The following is an 18,222-nucleotide window of genomic DNA, read 5'->3' as shown; positions in this document are numbered from 1 at the left end:
TACTGCTGGCCCCTCCTCCGGGCCTTATCGTCAGCAGATCAGCTCTGCGGGGATTTTTATGGGATTCAATTGTTGATCACAGCATTAAATAGTGACTCTTGGCCCTGCAGTCATTGTAGATGCTCATTCAAATCACATCTACGGTGCCAGCTCCTCAGCAGCACCAGGTTTGGACTTTTGATCTGCGTTGTAGAGGTGCTGTATTGTTCTCATCCAGTTCCCCACAATTTATAAATGGCATTATTAATTGTGACTATGGACTTCCCTGCTTCTGGAAAAATAAAGATTCTTAAGTTCACTTCTGAGGAAAATTTTTTTATGATTACATGTGATATTCCTAACACATTGTTAAGTGTTAACTTTGAAAAATTAAACTTGAAAATTACATGTTTCTCTAGAAGGAGAGGAATCTCGGCTTTGTCAGCGTTCACAGGAGCTCTGGGGAAAGTCTAATGTGTTGCCTGCTTTTTCTGGCTCTCTGACTTGATCTAATTAATTAAAACAAAACCAAACAAAAGACTACCTTTGCCTGCAAGTCCTAGTCTTGTTAATGTCGCTAAAGTCAACAGCTACAGTGACACTTCCATATGGGAACTTTGACATTGTTCTCAGCAGGCTTTGATGTAGAAACCTTAACACCATGACTTGGTGGGGTTTGGGGGGTGTGTGTCCCCCATACTGTAACTGTTTATGGCAGATAGAGATAAACACATTTTAGAGTTGAAACCTGACAGTTTTTCATAGGAACAAGGTATTTTGTTTTATACTAAACCTGGAATGAGTATTCCACAACTGGGACACCATTAATAGCCATTTTGTGGGGAGCGTGTATAATTTTTTTAAATTTTCGTGTTACCAGAATGATGATGCCAGGAGTTACAGAATGACATCACAGAATCATTTCAGTTGGATGAGACCCTCAGGATCATCAAATCCAACCACAACCTAACTAGCACTAAACCAAGTCCTTTTAACCAGGGCAGATTAGAGGGGTTTTTATGCTTTTAACCTGGGGCGCCAAGTTTCGCTTTGGCAAATGTGTGAACTTTCAAATCACATGTTGTATTGTTCCTAGGTGGCTCATGAAAACAGTAATTGCTTTTAGTGTAGCTCATATGAAGCACATTGTGGAAATTACATGCTGCTAACTGCACCCTGTTGCTTCATCACACAAGCAGTTTTTTAATATTCATTTGTTTTATTTAAATTTAGGACAAGTTCCAGGCCCACCTCGCCAGAGAAACATGAAAAAGTGAAGAGAATGCTTCTGAGCTCCGTACTGCGACCCGCTCCCCGAGTTACTGCTTCCTTCTGAGTCGGTCCATACTGAATGGAGGCATTTGCCATCTCTTGTGCAACCGAATAAAGGGCAGTGCTTTGGCATCAGATTTTTATATTACTCTTTTTATTATATTTTAGTACTTTAAGAGGAAATTAATTTTCACTAAAACCATGTTTTACATGCTCACGTGAAACTATTAGTAAGTTAACAGCTGATGCATGCCTGCGTCACTGTATTGTAAGTTGCAAAGAGTCTCTTTGGTGTTTATTTTTCTATAGTGTATAGCTGGATTCCTTGTAAAAAAAAAAAAAGTTATTAAAATGGCATTTTATTAGTGAGTGGTTAGATTGTATGCTTGTTTGTTTCCACCTTACCTATTTACATTTTTGCTGTTCCTAAACTCGTATGGATTTTAATAGTTCTCTAGGATCATTCTGATTAACAGAACAATTAACACCCTCCCAAATAACAAAGATACCTGTAGCCTTGTCTGAATTTAGGGTTTGCTCTTGTTTTTAGCATAAGTAAGTCCTCCCTCGCTCTTTCTCATCCCATTCCATTCAGTGTCAAGCCACCGTTTTATAAGCTCTTCTGTGACTGAGCTATGCACACATGATACAATGAATTAATGCAATATAATTAATCTGTGCCAGCTCAGAAGGTCAAATGTATGTTAGATTTTCCTCCAGCGTGACCTTCACCGATGAGACTGATCTTTCCAGCCATGAACTTGAGTCGGTAGCAGAGCTGTGCTTCCAGTTTCCTTTAGTGTTCCCTCTGGAGAGACGAACAGCCGAGCTGCGGGGGGAAATCACCTCCATGTCCAAGGGACGGTGTCTCCATGCAGCACACGCGGGGCTGTGTCCCCTCCACCCGCTCCGAGTGACCTTCTCATTACCCTGTGACAACCCCCTCCTGCTGTGCTGGGTGGTGTTTGATGACGATTTGAATAATGTGGGTGCCATTTATTACAACTGTATCTTCCGTCTAAGATCTTTTTAGAGTGAAATTTAAAAGGGATTGAGTAGCTTCCTTTTCTAGTAAAAAGTCGATGTCACGACCTTCTACTTTACCAATTATATGCCCTTTTGCGATTTAAACAAGTTTCCCCAGGTAAAAACACCACCAGCACCAAAAACATTTTCAGCCCCTGATTTTCCAAAGTGTATCGAGTTTTCTTCCTTTAGTCATTTCGAATGGTTGCTGCCCTAGGGGTAAATATCCCAGATTTCCACAATAATAGCATTCCATTTTCTCCCATTCTTTTATCACTGACTTGGGTCTAAATCCTCTGTGTTTTTTCCCCTTCCAATCTTTATCTTTCACTTAGCAAATTCCTGGCACACGCTCTCTGAAATACTTCTGTAGGTCCACAAACACACTGGCAAAGCCACGCTGGAACTAGTGAGCCAGAAAGACGCTATTCTTGTCCCCCGCTTTTTGCTTTTTCTTTCCGCAGGCCCGGGCGCGGTTTCACGTCCAGGCCCTCGTTTCCGGGCCCGGCGCGGTTCTGCCCCGCGCCCGCTCCTGCCAAACGGGCCCGGGGCTCCGGCGGTGCTTGGCCGGACGCGCCGCAGCACGGGCGGAGCGCGCTGCGTGAGGGACAGGGCGGGTCGTGCCGACACCCTCCCGACCGGAGGGCACAGGCTCCCGGGGGAGCTCGGGGTGCGTGCCCGCAGCCAGCCGGGCCGCTCGGCGCCGCGGAGCCTCCGGCCGCCGCTTCCCGCCGCCAGGGGGCGCGCGCGCCCGCCGGGGCCCGCCCCGCGCGAGGCGGCCTGGGAGCGCCCCGCCCCGCCCCGCCCCGCCCCTCGCGCGCGGCACGCGGCCCCCGCTGCGGCAGCGGCTGCGCGGGGCGGCAGGGCCGGAGCGGCGCCTCCTCCCGTCCCGTCGCGTCGCGTCGCGTCGCGTCCCGTCCCCTCAGCTGCCGTCGCGGGGCCGCCGCCGCCTCCTGCCCGGCCCCGGCCCCGGCCCCACCTGCGGCCGCGCTGGGCGGCGGCTCTGGCGGGGCCCGCGCGCTGCTCGCCCGCACCATGGCGGCGGAGCGCGGGGGCTGCTCCCTCGAGGCGGTGCCGCTGCCGCCCGAGGTGCGGGAGAGCCTGGCGGAGCTGGAGCTGGAGCTGTCGGAGGGTGAGCGCGGCGGGGGGGTCCGGCCCGGTGCAGCCGCGGCAGGAAGCCCGCGGGTCGCTTCCGCCGGCCGCCCGGGGCGGGGGCCTGGGCCCGCTGAGGGGCGGCGGGAGCCGCGTTGCCGCCGGGGCTGCTCTCCCGCCGCCAGCCCTGGCAGCGGGGCCGCGTTGGGCCGGGTTCGGGGCGCCCTTCTCCCCGGGAGCCCTGTCGCGGGCGGCCGCGGGGTCACCCGGCGGCGGTGAACCGCGCGGGGGGGGGGCGGCCCCAGCGGCCCCGGTGCCGGGTGGCAGCGGTGGGGACGCCGCTTCGCAGGCGTTTTGGGATGGCCAGGGGGTGTCTGCCCGTTCGGTCTGAACGGGGGCCGGAATGGCCAGTTAGCGTGCAGCTGGGTACTCTGAAAATACCACTTTGGGTTTGCTTTTTTAATATATGTTCCTAATTATAGCTAAAATTTGAAGCCTTTCCCTTTTGGATCTCTCTATAGTTCCCAGTGTTTTTATGCTTTCCTGTATATCAGGTTTCCAGGCAGGAATATGGTGACATTCCCTCCACTTGTGTAGTTAAGGAGCTCGGAGGTGGCAGGGGCGCAGGGCCAGGCGGAGGCTCAGTGCCACACGAACTTAAACCCCCAAAGGCACAGTGCCTTTCCTTCCACCTCCAGGCTTGTGCTTGGTGGTGGCGGTATATATATCAGTATATGAAACATCTCAGGATAAGTAGGATGTGCACTTAACTGCGTGTGTGCGTAAGAATAAACCCTCACACTGTTACTTATTTGATTTGTCAGGAAAACAGCCTTCTTCTCATTGCATAAATATTTAGAAAAGAAAATATAAACTTGTTGATGAATTATTCTTTTTCCACCTGTAGTCTTTTCCCTTGTTTTATGCTGGCCTGGAGGAATCTACCTCTTAAAGCCTGGTTCCCTGTGGTATTCTTATCTTACTCTTATTCTGTGACCCCCGTGGGAATTATACGTGTTTTCTTGGTAGGATGTTATTTTAGTTCAGTTTTTTATATTGATTCCCTGGCATGTCCCACCCTGCACAGGTGTAGGAGCAAGAGGTGGGGGAGATGGAGGCAGCATTTTCTGGGAACAGTTGGTTGTTGTGTTTTCCGTCGCTATGTTGTCAAGCTGCACCTTGAAACAGAAGAGCTAAAAAGCTGTTAATGCCACGGTCCTGGGGCGGGAGCATTCACTCTGCTCTTCAGGTGTTGTAGCTTTCAGATCAGTACGTTCAGGTGGGCAAAACCGGAGTTATTTCACCTTCGTGTGCTGCCTGATGTGTGTCGTGGTTTCGGAAATGATTCACGGATCTGCTGTCCTCACCTCCAGTGTGGAACCTTTGGTGCAGAGGCAGGGGAAAAGTATAGGGTTAGTAACTTTGTTGTCCAAGTTTAACCTGTCGCTGCATGTCTGCCAGAGCAGTAGGAAGCAGAACCTGGCAGGTACGGCTGCTTGTGCAAGAGGTTCCTGCGACCCGCAGCAGCTGGTCCCCACGTGCTCTGCCGGGATATCTTCTGTGTGGGTCCTCACTGCGTGTTTGCTTAACCACTGGGATCTTTTAGATGTGGGTCTGCAGTACGTTAAATCTGTGAGATGCCCTGGAGTGATTGCGAGTGTATCTAATACTGAAATTTGTATTGCTGTGTAGCTGCTGGATTGAGTGATTGGATAAAGTGGTAACGTTGGCTCAAACTTCTTGGCCGCTCTGAAGACTCAGTTTATGATCTTGGGCACAATCTTTGATCTAAGGCGCAATTCCTTCTCTGCCCTGCCTAAATGACTTGAAAGTGTTTGCAGGCAGGAATTCTTCTTCATCTGGTAATATATTATGTGCTCTTGTTAGTGATCAGTTGAAGTTTGTATATGCTACTTTTAAAGGACCCTTCTATCATTAGTATTCAGAACTTGCTTGCTTGGAGGGGAAGAAATAGTGATCTAGGATTAGATATTTGCATTTTAATCTGCGTACAGTGGATATAAACTTTATATAGTACTCCTTCTAGAAGAAGTAAATTGAGACCTGTAGAGATTGTCAGTTATTTCGCTCTCTTTTGTTTGAGCAGAATCCAGCCCACAGCGGAAAGCCACTGCTGACAACTACTTCTTCAAGTGTTCAGCAACCTTTTTAGTGGCTGTACAGTGCTCTTCTGCACTTTGTATGGATGTTGTAGCTGACCTCTGCCTTAGCAAAGGCATTTTTTACATGTGTGTGAAAACACATGGACTGCAGGGAGATTTAATGGGGAATTTCTTATGCTGAACACGCTATAAATGGGAGAAGGTCGTACTTGGGAGGATGTTACAATAATCTGAGAGGAAGCGTGAAGGGAGGGAAAGAAAAGAAACTTAAGAGCAAGTTCCTTTCCACTTTGTCTGTGTACCTTGTTAATTGAAATGTAATGTATGCTATGGGAATAACATATGTTCTCCCTGATTACGTTGCTTTCACCTAGAAACAAATTGGGAAGATGATTAAAAACTTCCTTTCATTTTGCCCCAGGTTGTCATAGTGAAAGATGGGAAGAGTGTTTGCATTTAGATGTAGACAAAAATGAGGACAGTCAGATTACATTGCTACTTTATGAAGACAACTCAAAATCCCAAATAAAGTGTCAGTTAGAAGAGTTTTGGATGGGAAGGAACTCCAACTCTTGCTGCAATTCTGGTCCTGTGCAGTGTGATGGATCCTCCCGCTTTTACAAGATCCTAATCTCTGGATTGACAATTGTTTGTATTCTTCATGTGCTAGAAGAATACTAGTTTGGGGTAAAAAAGAAACCCTAGAACAATGATGCTGGTGTTGCTTTGTCAACACTGTAATTTCTTTCTTGCGGAAAAAAATCGGTATTTTAGTGAAAACAAAGAGATCTGCCGCAACCTTTCTGGGAGATAAGGGCAATTTTGAGATGGCGATTGGCAGCTAAGCTGAATTGTAGCTCCTTGACCTGTCGACTAAGCTTTCTTACCTTAAGACTAAGATGCAGCAACTTTCTGATGTAATGGAAAGATGTGAAGTTCCCTAATCGGCCTGGCAGGGTCTTCTGTAAAAGCATGAAAGTGATGCTGTGCAAGTCGAGTACTTCAGCTTTTTATTAGTCGCTATAAAATATTTTTTCTTCTGCGCTCTGAAAGAGAACGAAGGTTATAAACTCCACTTTCTAAAAAAAAAAAAAATCCAATCTGCAGTGGAGACTTTGTAGGAAAAGCATCAATTTGCCTATTGCTGGTTTAGGATAGTGCATCAGGTATCTGTGTGTATTTTTGTGTGTCTAATTGTATTTGTACGCTGCTTTGCATGAAGGTATGATAATTTTGAAGACTGGGTCTCATTTAGACGTGAATGTTACTTGTATAATACATCCATTCATGAAAACCACATTTTATTTGAAAGCTATGCCTCAAAACAACTTTTGACTGTTCTCTTGTGCAGAAGGCTCCTCATTTTTATCCTTCTCCTTTTCAGAGCTTTCCCACTTTTTCTGCTACAGTTTTCTCTATGGCACACACCTATAATTTGCTGGCTTATGCAATGAGACGTATGCTTTGGGTAAGAGAGGAGAGTTTGAGAGGTCATTAAACCCTTTCTCTGGCAGAAATAAATCCTGATGCTTCAAGACCTCTTTCTGAAGAGCGCTGGGCACTGCGCTTCCATCATGTGAGCAGCTTCACTTTTACTCTCCTAAACCTGGGGCTTGTGGAATTGGGTCAGTTTTTTGCTGCTTTCAGGTCATCTGTGCAGGAAGATGCCTCGCTTGTTTCTTTCTAATCCAAGGGCAATAGAAGTAGTCGAAGAGAAAACTGTACTATATGTCTGTGTGGCAACGGGGACAATCCCACTGGTGTTATGTTGTGTGGCTTTGTCATCTGGAGTCAGTGGTGGTGGTAGTTCCCTCAGCTGGCAGGTCAGGGTCTTATGAGAGCTACGCTTGTTTCTTTTATTGGAAATTTGTTGTACATTTTGCTATGTGGTTCTGGTGAGACTGGGCTATTTGGATGGATAACATATGATTTGCATTCAGTAAATGTTATGTAAAAGCTAAGGGGAAAAAATGGGGGTTTACAGACTTTCTGGTGGCTCTTTGACCAGTGGGTGAATGTTACTCTTTTTTTTTTGTCTGAACTTCTGACCAGCTTTAAATGTTAAATATATGGATGTGTTTTTTCTCTGTTTCCTAGGAATTTGTAAGTCAGTCTTATTGTGGAACTGAGCTGAAACTTTGAACAGAGATTACCTGCTATAAAGAGGCTGAAGATGTTTTTTTCTAGTTCCAATCTATTCCGTTACCCCACTGACTGCCAGATGGGAAATCCTGCTTTTGATGGCTTCTACCAGCCAGGCTACAGAATTAGTCCTGAGACAGAAAAGTGTTGTCACGTAGTTTACTGTCTTAATTATAACTTGATTTCATGTTTATTTGGGGTGTTGTGTTTTCGATCTCTTAACATATCACTCCAAAGTTTCTTCTGAGCCTGGTTAAGTGTTCGTGGAAAGTGTGGTAGTTCGGCTGGAACGTTCAATGTGCAGGTCACGCTGGTTCCCGATGGGATGTTCATGTCTGGCTGGACAGAAAGTTCACTAATGTAATTTTGATCCCAATAATTTCCTGTTTAAGAAAGAATTGGTGCATGTGACAAGGGAGCTTTGACTATTAGTTTGGGGTGTTTGGCTTTTTTGGTTGTTGGTTGGTTTGGTTTTTTTGGCATGTTTTGAGGGACTGCAGGTAGTATAATGTTGAGTGGAGGAAGGTGTCAGCTAAGAAGGGGTTCTTGAAGAAAAATTAAAGGTATTCAGTGTCTGACATTTTTTGGCTGCTGCAAATATTCCAGCAATACTCCAGCAAATACTTTCTGTAATAACTACTAGCCAGTAGTAGCCCCTACTAACAGTTTGGTTGGGTTTTTTAAAAACTAAAATGGTAACAGAATGCTTTTTTGGGGCAGAACACCTTTATTATAAAAACTAAAGGTAGTGGTCAGAGCTGAAAAGTTCAACTTAATTGCTTTTGTTACATTAGCAGTATTGATGTGGTATTAAACTACTATATGTGAAATCAGGAAAGGAAAAGACACACACACTTTAACCTATTTTCCTTATGATGAAGCATGGTATTTGGGTGCTAATTTTTTTTCTGGTCTTAAACTGGTAGCTTTCTGTTATGGAAGTTTTCAAAAAGTATGTCTGCAAATTGCAGTTGTTTATTACTTCTGCAGTCATTTTAATACTTGGAAATAAATATGATCTGAGGCTGTCAGTGGGAAGAACTGTTGGAACTGGGGAGACAGATGCTCTCTAAGGGGCTGGTAGTCTGTGAAACTTGACCTGCAGCGTCTTTGTTGCTTAATTTCTGGGCCTCTCCAACAGAAACTGCTAATTGTGTGATAGTACGTGAGGCTGCCAAATGCCCATGGGGACTCAGTAAGTCTACAAAGCTTGTTCTCACACGTTACACCCGGCGCAGGTCTTGGGAAGCGACTGGCTGGTGTCCTCCAGGCTGGCTCGTATCCTTAGGTCCGGCTTGTGACTGGAGTAGTCACGCGATGTTCGAGGGGAGGCAGGTTTCTGATTTATTTCTTTATTATCGACCGGTCTTGTGGCAAGGAGCAGTTGCCATCGCAAGCTTCGTGGTTACCATACGTGAGGGATCCTTTAATTCTGGTCCTGTTAGGTATCTGAAGAAGAGCTTTGAGGGCTCATTGTTGGTGACTATCAATTGATGGGACAAGACTAGCTCTTTGTGCCAGCCCTATCTGCAAGTCAGGTACTATCAGAGTCTTTATGAATACTCACTGCTTTAATGCTGTATTGCTTATAAGCCAACTCAAATGTGCATTGTATCTGTACAAGCACATTTGAGTCCTTTTATCAAAATGTACCTATAGTTTGGTATTGCTGTGGGAGATTTTGATTGTAAAGCTACAGAAGGATGTAGCTAACATCACCTTCCTGAAATAATCAGAGAATCTAATTATAATGGCTTGACCTTGTCCTGTGTTATATTGGTGAGTCTCTAAGCATCTTCTCAGCTTGTGTCATTCTTAATTTTATGTTGTTTAATGTGTGTATTATGGGTTTATTATTAGGACGATATTCAGTATTTCATGAAAAGGGAGGCTTTTCATAGCCTGTAACAGGTGGAGGATTCTACTTGCTGCTATTTGAAATGAACAGTGGATGTGTTTATGGAATTCCAGGTACAGCCATCTTTGAGGACATCTTCTTGGAGATTAAAGCTGCTGCCTTCATGGTGGTAAGCCTTTGCTCCAAAGCTCTGTTTTTGTTTATGTCCGAGCAGATTTCATGCCTGCTCTGAAAAGCTGGTGAAGCTTTGGGGCTTCACAGGCGAAAGGTGTTGCTGCTGGATGGAGCTGCTGTCCCAGCCCGTTTCACTGGTGGCGTCAGTGGGGGCAAAGTCACCTGCAGCCGTGGACAGGCTGGCCGGGAAGGGGCTGCCCAGCGGGTGGTCATTGCTCTGGCTCGGCCCATCGCTCCCACTGCTCAGATAGTCCAGGTCGCGAAAGAACAGGTGCTGTGTAACTTCAGCTTTCTGAAGCTGTCTTCTTTTCTAACAGCAGCAGCTGAAAACTAGATTGCTTTTAAAGCTCCCCTGTTTTCCGAGTAAAACTTTCTGATTATGATAGAAAACACAGATTCACTTGTCTAATAAGGTGATGTTTGGAATGAAGATTTTTGTTTCCTTGCTGGTTATGACAACCTTAATGATACCATTGCTATTAAACTGTAAAAAGAAAATAACGTCCTTACTTGGTATGGCAAAGAATGGCGTTTTTGTTGGGTTTTTGTGTTTTGTTTTGTTTTGTTTTCAAAAAGTGGGTTCAGAATCTTCCTGCTCTGCTTCAGAAGAGAACCGAAGTTCATTTGAAGGCCACATGTCTGTTGAGATAAAGCCAGTCCAGCCAGGTGACTTGTTAGGCATCTGGTCTGTGCGTTGCTTCCATCCATCGTGTGCCTTTGGGGCACAGCGCGTTTTGCAGGCTGATCAGGCGTTGACTCTTGCCCTCACCTGGTTTGCTGGTAGAGCAGGAGAAGAAAGGGGAGGTGGAGGAGAGGCACACCAGGAGGACTTCTGTTGAGCCAGGCTACTGGCGCCGAGGTGACAGCAGCTGTTTTTCCTGTACATTTTTGTCTCCAACCACATGAGGTTGGGAAGCTTGTGCTGGTCTGCAAAGCTGCGGTTGGGTCTGTTGCTGACAGTGGCTGTCGAGGTTGAGCCGCCCTGTCTAGAACGTGCGGGAGGTGTTTTTCTAAACTGAGTTAAGTGTTGTAGTTGGGACCATTCCCAATCTTTCAGTTATCCCATCGCATTAGTATAATTGTAATGGTGACAACTGAGACTCTTGTAGCTATGTTTCATGGATTACTACAGTGAAAAACAATTTTACACATTTTTATTGCAGTCTTTTTTTTTTTTTTTTTACACACACCCCCCTTTAATTTTTTTCAAATGAAAAGCTTATTCCTCAGAAATGGGGCAGACTGTCACTTCTCATTCACCTGTGGGAATGCATTATAGTTGAATTTATTATCCAAACCTTGCTATGTCCTCAGTAGAATTAATTCATAAACTAGTGATTTAAGAGAGATGGTGGTTAACAGAGATGGTGTGAAGAGTTCAGAGTCCTGTGTACCCTTCTATATTCTGACCGAAAACCGAACTGACCCATTTTCCTTTTCTTACCACGTCTGATGTGCTGGATCATCAGACTAGAATTTTTTTTTTCTCCTCTCTATTTTGGAAGGTAATGAGAAGTTGGTTTAGAAGCGCTTTCTGGGTGGGCCTTGAAGATTAGTAGGAACCATGCTGGAAAGATCTGTCGTGTTGGTGAAATAATATGATTGTCTGTGGTTTTGATCTGTAATGCGTCTTCCCTTTCAATCTGGTTCCCACTCCCCCATCATATTCTTTTTTCATCAGTGTTATTCTGCCCCTCTCCCCTTCTTTTTTTATTTTTCCTACCTACTGGAACATGGGAGGATGAGCAAAGTGTCTTGTCTTAGCTCAGAGCATCCTTATATTTTTAATCTTTAACTGCTTCTGATGAAAACAGTCCTGTGAGCAAAGAGAACCTGTAGAAGACGTAAGGACATCCAGTCTTACTTTGACATCTGTGGCTTCAACTTAGGCGTGATAGGGATGCACTTAAGGGCTTACAAAAAATTGACTAAATCTACTGTGGTTTTATCTTTATCGCTTTAAGGAAACAGAAAATGCACAACCAGGAGAACTGGGAGTGCTAGGTCATCAACTTTCTTTCCAATCAAAGCAGAATTTCAGACTCGACCAGTTAGGTGGTTTGGGCTTTTTTTTTTTTTCCCCTCTCTTGGATTTCTGCTATAGTTAACCAGTGTTTAAATTATTCTCTTCCCAGTGTTTGAATAGAAGAACGTAAAATACTCTCTGTCTCTACCAGAACCAATTCTGCATTGAGTGGTCAACCATAGTTTTTGGAGACTGAGGTTGAAGACTTAATTGGCAGTTTGGAGATACCTTAATGCATTGCTGGTCTGAATGGCAATAATAGAGATAACTGTGAAATGCTGGGTTTTATCTAGCTAAGAGGTAGATAACGTTTGTCAGAAACTCCTTTAGGAATTGTTCATAAATCCATGTGTTTATGAAGTAAATAGACCTCTATAAAATTAACGTTGAACCCTGTCCTCCCCCCAAACCTCAATCAAGCTCTGTCAATCTCGAGAACATAAAGCGATTATTTCCCCCCATCTGCTAGTTAAAATGCTTTCTGTAAGAAGCTATTAGTGAGGGGTTATTTATTTATTTTTAAAGGAAGAAACTATTCTTCCAAAATGTGATCTCATTGACAAAGGGCATTTTTTGGACCGAAGAACAGTGTAACACAGATTCGAGATGCCAGCCTGATGACATTCCATAGCGCTGAGTTACAGATGTGTCACGCAGTTCTGTTACTGGAAGAACGATCTTTTTACTATACCTGTATGCAAATACAGAGGCAAAATATTTCCATCTCTCTGATTGTAATTTGGTTATAAAGAACCTGTGTATTTACCTTGGAATAAGTATCAAAGTATTTGACAGCTTCTTGGCAGAAGGTTTTAGCTCTCAAGGAAGCATAAATTTGTGGCATTCTCCTCGTTTTCTGGAAGCGATGATTGCAGACCCAAACCTGATGATCTATGGTCAGATATAAGTGTGTGGTTTTCCTGTGCTAAGGCTGAAGCAAGCAGTTCTGCAACGCAGAATTCAGGGGACCAACCTGAAATCACGGCTGAATCATCGAAGCCTCCGAATCATCACGTCCTTCCACCTTCTTCTGACTGTTTTATTACCACCGTTGTTCTTTCTCGCTGTTGTTTCCCCAGCAATGCTCAACAGGACACAAAGATCGGTCATCTTTGTTGCAACTACTCCCCTGAAGCCGTGTTGGAAAATGCACCATTGTTTGGTTTACCTCTTCACAAGTGCGTCTTACTCCTCCTTTTTAATAACCTGTTTTATTTTAAACCTCCTTGGGTTTTTGTTTCGTTTTCCCATGTCGAAGCTTGTCTCTTGTAGTGGGTGTCTGATAAACTTACTGGCAAGACAGTGAAGAAAGAAGCAGCTCTTAATCTTCTCTCTCATATTGTTACCTTTTAAAGGTCAAGATGTTTCTGTTTTATTATCACCGAGTGCCTTTAGGAATTTGAATAGACCTCTTATAGCTGGGGAATTTAGTTGGGCCTCCTCCCTTCACTAGCAGAACTTGTTGTTCAATGTTCCTCCTGGACACCAGCGAGAAAGCTCTGACAAAATTCTGCTTATTCTAATATTTGCTATATATGGACACTGCAAATATACCAATAGCCCCCCTTTGTCCCCAGGCTCTGGGCAGAGTGCTCTTTCATCAGCTGAACTACAGAATCAACCGTTGCCCAAAAGGAGAATTCCTGTCCTCAGGTTTTGATGTCGAGCTACATCTGGTGTCTGTCTGATGCTGTGGTACAGTGGCAGCGAGTTAACATGAGAGAAAGTGAACATATATTTAAAGCAATTTAGCGAGGTGAATTGGCTTAGTGTTATAGCCAGATGGGCTTGGAGCTGGTTGGAAGGATTGGGTTGAGGGGAGAAGGAGGTGCCAGTGCTTCAGCGTAGCTGCAGTATGAATCCATACCCGAAATACATTTTTTCAGCACCTGCCTGTATCTGTACTGCTGTTCTTCAGAGCTGCCCTGGATCCAGCCTGGAACGAAACAATGTCCTCTGTGGCTATAGCGTGTTTTCTCCTTCTAGAACCTGAAATATAAAAATTCCCATAAATCATTGTGCAGGATCAATGTTACCGTCCCACAGATCTGCGATTAATCAGATAGAAGGAAAAATACAAGCCACTCAATATTTTATCAGATAGGGTTTGAGAAAGGTATTTGCGTACGGAGAACTGAAAACCTGGGATGGTAGGTGCTTTGAATATTACTGGAAGGCCTTCAGCTCTGTTGTGCCGCAAATCGGTTTCTGCAGGGCAGTCTGGGAACTGCAGCTTTTTTGGAGGCGAGGAAAACTGTGGGTTTGGGTTCTGCTTTTTCCTGTTGTGACAAGGCACAGAGGTAGGAGGGTGCCCATGATAAAAAGGGTGTATTTGCGGTGAGGATGGCAGGTGACGAGCAGCGCCGCACCACGTGCTGGTCACTGTCCCTGTGCTGGTCTCTGCCAACCTGGAGGATTTCCAGCTGATTGCGTCACGCTCTGTCCCGTGATGACCATAGGGTTTTCACCTTTGGTCTTTGATCCGGCCACTTTTTTGGCAGAAACAGTCTGCATGCTGTAGTACAGTAGGGAGAAGAAGCTGAGGGATAGAAAGCGATACTTGTATGTTTTGTTATCTTCAAGATCGTTTTGCTTCCTGGTATGAAGACTTGAGTTCCGTAAAAGTCCCACAATATGAGACCTCCACCTTATTTTGTAAGGAATAAGAAATATTAAGAAAATACAGGAATTTGTCATTGCAAAGAAAGTACGTCAGACGTATTGTGTCATTAATGCACACTGGGAGGCAAGGTTAGGAAAAGACATTTCCTGGGGGACAGCAGGATGACCGTGAGCCAGCACTGTGCCCTTGTGGCCAGGAAGGCCAGTGGTACCTGGGGTGTATTAGCAGGGGGGTGGTCAGTAGGTCAGAGAGGTTCTCCTCCCCCTCTACTCTGCCCTGGCGAGACCTCATCTGGAATATTGTGTCCAGTTCTGGGCCCCTCAGTTCCAGAAGGACAGGGAACTGCTGGAGAGAGTCCAGCGCAGCCACGAAGATGCTGAAGGGAGTGGAGCATCTCCCGTGTGAGGAAAGGCTGAGGAGCTGGGGCTCTGGAGCTGGAGAAGAGGAGACTGAGGGGTGACCTCATTCATGGGGATCAATATATAAAGGGTGAGTGTCAGGAGGATCGAGCCAGGCTCTTCTGGGTGACGACCAATGGTAAGACAAGGGGTAATGGGTTCAAGCTGGAACACAAGAGGTTCCACTTAAATTTGAGAAGAAACTTCTTCACAGTGAGGGTGACGGAACACTGGAGCAGGCTGCCCAGGGAGGTTGTGGAGCCTCCTTCTCTGGAGACATTCAAACCCGCCTGGACACCTTCCTGTGTAACCTCATCTGGGTGTTCCTGCTCCGGCGGGGGGGTTGGACTGGATGAGCTTTCGAGGTCCCTTCCAATCCCTAACATTCTGTGATTCTATGATTCTGTGACATTCGGGATTGCTGGGGAAAAAATGTTTGTTTACAATTACATGCTGTTTAACAAAATAGTTAAGTTTCTCATTACAAACATTTGTGTGTAATTTGTATTTGGTGGGAATTACTTCCATTTGCAAAGAGTATTCCTCTTTCCAGAGACAGGAGCTTGGTAAATATTTTTCTTTTTTTTCTTTTTTTTTTTTTTCTTCCCCCAGAAACAGCATTTGAAGCAAGTATTTAACTTTGGGCATCTTTTTCTAGTTTTTTTTTCTTTTTTCGTCTACGTTTTCGTTTACTAAGTAACACGAAGAAACTTAAGCTATGTAAACCAGCTAGTTGAAGTTGTAGCGCGTGTTGTGGGAATTACAATGGCTGCACTTGAGATTCTTGCTCTTTTTCTTGTTTCTAGTGCCCTTGAGTCATACATGTGCACAGTAAAATTCGTGACCTTGAAACTTCTTAGCAGCCAAGCTGACGAACCCGGAGTTGCTCCTTAAGCAGGAGCTGGAGATCTTTTGTTTTCTTTTTTCTTGCTGTCATGCAAGGACATTGTTGCTCGATGAGCTTGCACATGGAAAGCTCTCACTCTGGAGTTCCTCCCAGTTTGACTCCATGTAGTCTCAGTTGACTTTTGGGCCACGCTTATTTACCCAGCAGACACCCATAAGGTTAAGCCTGGTTGGGCTGTGGTGGGTTTGTGTGTCGTATTTTTGCTCGTTGTGAGTTTGTCTTCCTTGAGCAGTTTGGTAAACTGAGAAACAATATATTTGGTGGTGGTCGAATCCAAAACTGTAGTTGGACGTGTCAGTTTTGCGCTTTTGTCCCCGTGCTCCCTTTCCTCACCTGTTGATGAGGTTTTGGGTTACTTTTCTTGAATAATGCAGCAAACTGGTCTGTTATAAAGCGTTGCTATAATAATCAACCAATGTGATTGTGTGACAGATGAAGGAATGTGTTAAGGAAATGAGTATTTTTAAAGAGGAAATGCTCTTCTGATTAACTTAAGGTGATTAGGGCGGATTATATCTGTATTTCTAGACTTTTCAAACTGGTGACACCAGGGTTAGATGTATCAGCAACTCTTGTCTAAATGAGTGCAAAGTCATGGTTTTCTTCAAATTTGGGTTTTAGCAGATATTGACACTGTTCAGATTTGGCTAGTTTTTATTTCCATAGGACATCAATTTATAAATTTATCAGTGCCTGACACTGAGCATTAAGCTGTAGCAGATGAGAATCTCCCTTTACTAGTGAAAGGTGTTTTTCAGGTATCCTTCAGAATGTTTAGGTTCTGTTAACTGGAGGAAAAACTCTTTGGATGCTGGAAATACTTGTAACAGATCTATTCGCAGGAGGCAGGGGCTGCTCCAGACACTGTAGAATGAAGATCTACAAAAGGTAGAACTGTGGTTATCACCATTTTCTTTTTCAGTTAAAGTGAATTTTTTTTTTTTTTAACTTTATGGTTAATAATAGAAACTTGTGGCACAGCACAGGCTAAGCTAGAGAAACCTTGCAGAGTTTTCCAGCAGGAAGAGAAAGGGAAGCAGAACCACAAGGAATAACTCATATCCCTGTCAATAATGTGCCTCTGAGATGTGCTTGGCTGATGGGGCGCAGATCTTACCAGGTCCTGAACAATACAAAGGGAGCTTCACTTATTCTCCTTTTCCAGAATAGGTAACCAAAAAAAAAAAAACTTATGGACTAGTTGCATGAATTCTTACTTGGAAAATGGAACAATAAACCACGATCTGACAGGGGCATCAGCACGATTCCCAGTTCCTGAGAGTTTCTGTCCATCTTATGCTGCGAATGTCTGTTTGTAGGTATCCCTTATATTCTGTAATCACCTGTAGCTATGGCTTGATATTATAATCTTAAGCTACTGTTAAGATTATAAATAATATTTTAAATAATATAAAGGCTCTGTATGCATCCTGATATATATTACTTTTGCCTCTGCAAGTTGGATGGGTCTTAAACTTTGAGATAAGCCGGTGCGTTGTAAAATCCTAGCCAGGTGGTTGTGATGATGAAGGTGGCTTACTGGCTGGAAGAAGAGCTGGATGCCTGGTGAAAGCCAGTAAATGGTGGATAGCAGTAAGAAATAAATAAAGTCTTGCGCTTTTTAAATGGGAACTATATAAATGAAGTTTCACAGATTCAGTGGCTGAGTAGGTACTTACACAACGGCTGTATTGCGGATCCTTCCCTCTTGGCAGGACCAGAGGAGAAAAAGAAACTTAAAAATCATTGTAAATACACAAAACTTGTGCATAGCTAAAATGTGACAACTTGTTCCTGTGGTCATTATGTGTCTTCTGTGCCCTACAGCACTTCATTGCATCTTCCACTTGGCCAGCTCTTCCATCAGGGTTGCTTTTACTGTTTATCTGGGTTGTTTCCTTTTGTGGTTTGGCCATTTTGGTCACTGTTGTACTACAAACAGGTAGATTTTTGATTTTTTTTTTTTTTTTTTTTTTTTTTTTGACTGTGGGAAGAGCTTGTTCTTGGTTTTATCCAACTCTGTCCAAAGTCTTCAGTGCTAGTGATAACCCACGAGTTCTTCCCTTGCTGTCCTCCAGTTTGGGGTTTTTTTTTTATTGTTGGCTGTTGTTCACTAAGACCATAACTAGTGATCATGATAAGATAAAAATAACATTGGCTGATTCATAACAAGAGGTAGCCTTGCTGCGTTAAAACAAGCAATGTCTTGACAATGCAAGATAAAGAGAGATTATGAATCGGTCTGAGATAATTCCCTGTGGTGACTGAAGGGCACTGTTGGATGGATTGATGACTCATGTGGTATTTGGATTACCAAAATTGCATTCATCACATGAAATAGGTTTTCAGTGCCCTTTTATAAGGGAAATTCTGAATTTCAAAACTTGAGAACTTATTTTGCAGTCATTTTCACTGGATGTTGTATTTGGTAGAATGACTGCAGTGAAATTGTGAACTGATGGTGTATAGCGTATTGCGTAGCTTTGTACCCGGAGGACAATGACTGTTCACTGGAAAATAATGTTGTTGTCCATAATTGGTAGAAATGTATTTGGCAAAATGTGGTTCAGATTATTTCAAATAACAGCTATTTCTGTAAGCA

At 44.1% G+C, this 18,222-nt stretch overlaps 2 protein-coding genes across 17 annotated transcripts in view; both read left to right on the top strand.

Annotated features, from left to right (window-relative positions):
• The window catches only part of PCNT (pericentrin), an 87,135-nt gene extending 85,534 nt beyond the window's left edge, over positions 1 to 1,601 (top strand). For all 12 annotated transcript variants that reach the window (XM_065638343.1, XM_065638347.1, XM_065638344.1 and 9 more), the window contains one exon: positions 1,213 to 1,601. In XM_065638343.1, the coding sequence (XP_065494415.1) occupies positions 1,213 to 1,256 (44 nt within the window). In that variant the 3' untranslated portion in view covers positions 1,257 to 1,601. The remainder of the gene's footprint in view (positions 1 to 1,212) is intronic.
• A 1,669-nt stretch (positions 1,602 to 3,270) lies between these two features.
• DIP2A (disco interacting protein 2 homolog A) overlaps positions 3,271 to 18,222 on the top strand; it is a 110,190-nt gene continuing 95,238 nt past the window's right edge. For all 5 annotated transcript variants that reach the window (XM_065637244.1, XM_065637243.1, XM_065637241.1 and 2 more), the window contains exon 1: positions 3,271 to 3,409. In XM_065637244.1, the coding sequence (XP_065493316.1) occupies positions 3,313 to 3,409 (97 nt within the window). In that variant the 5' untranslated portion in view covers positions 3,271 to 3,312. The remainder of the gene's footprint in view (positions 3,410 to 18,222) is intronic.

Source organism: Caloenas nicobarica, chromosome 6, assembly GCF_036013445.1.
Source record: "Caloenas nicobarica isolate bCalNic1 chromosome 6, bCalNic1.hap1, whole genome shotgun sequence".
Taxonomy (NCBI): domain Eukaryota; kingdom Metazoa; phylum Chordata; class Aves; order Columbiformes; family Columbidae; genus Caloenas; species Caloenas nicobarica.
The sequence above is the reverse complement of the archived record's forward strand: the minus strand, read 5'-3'. Positions and strand labels throughout refer to the sequence as shown.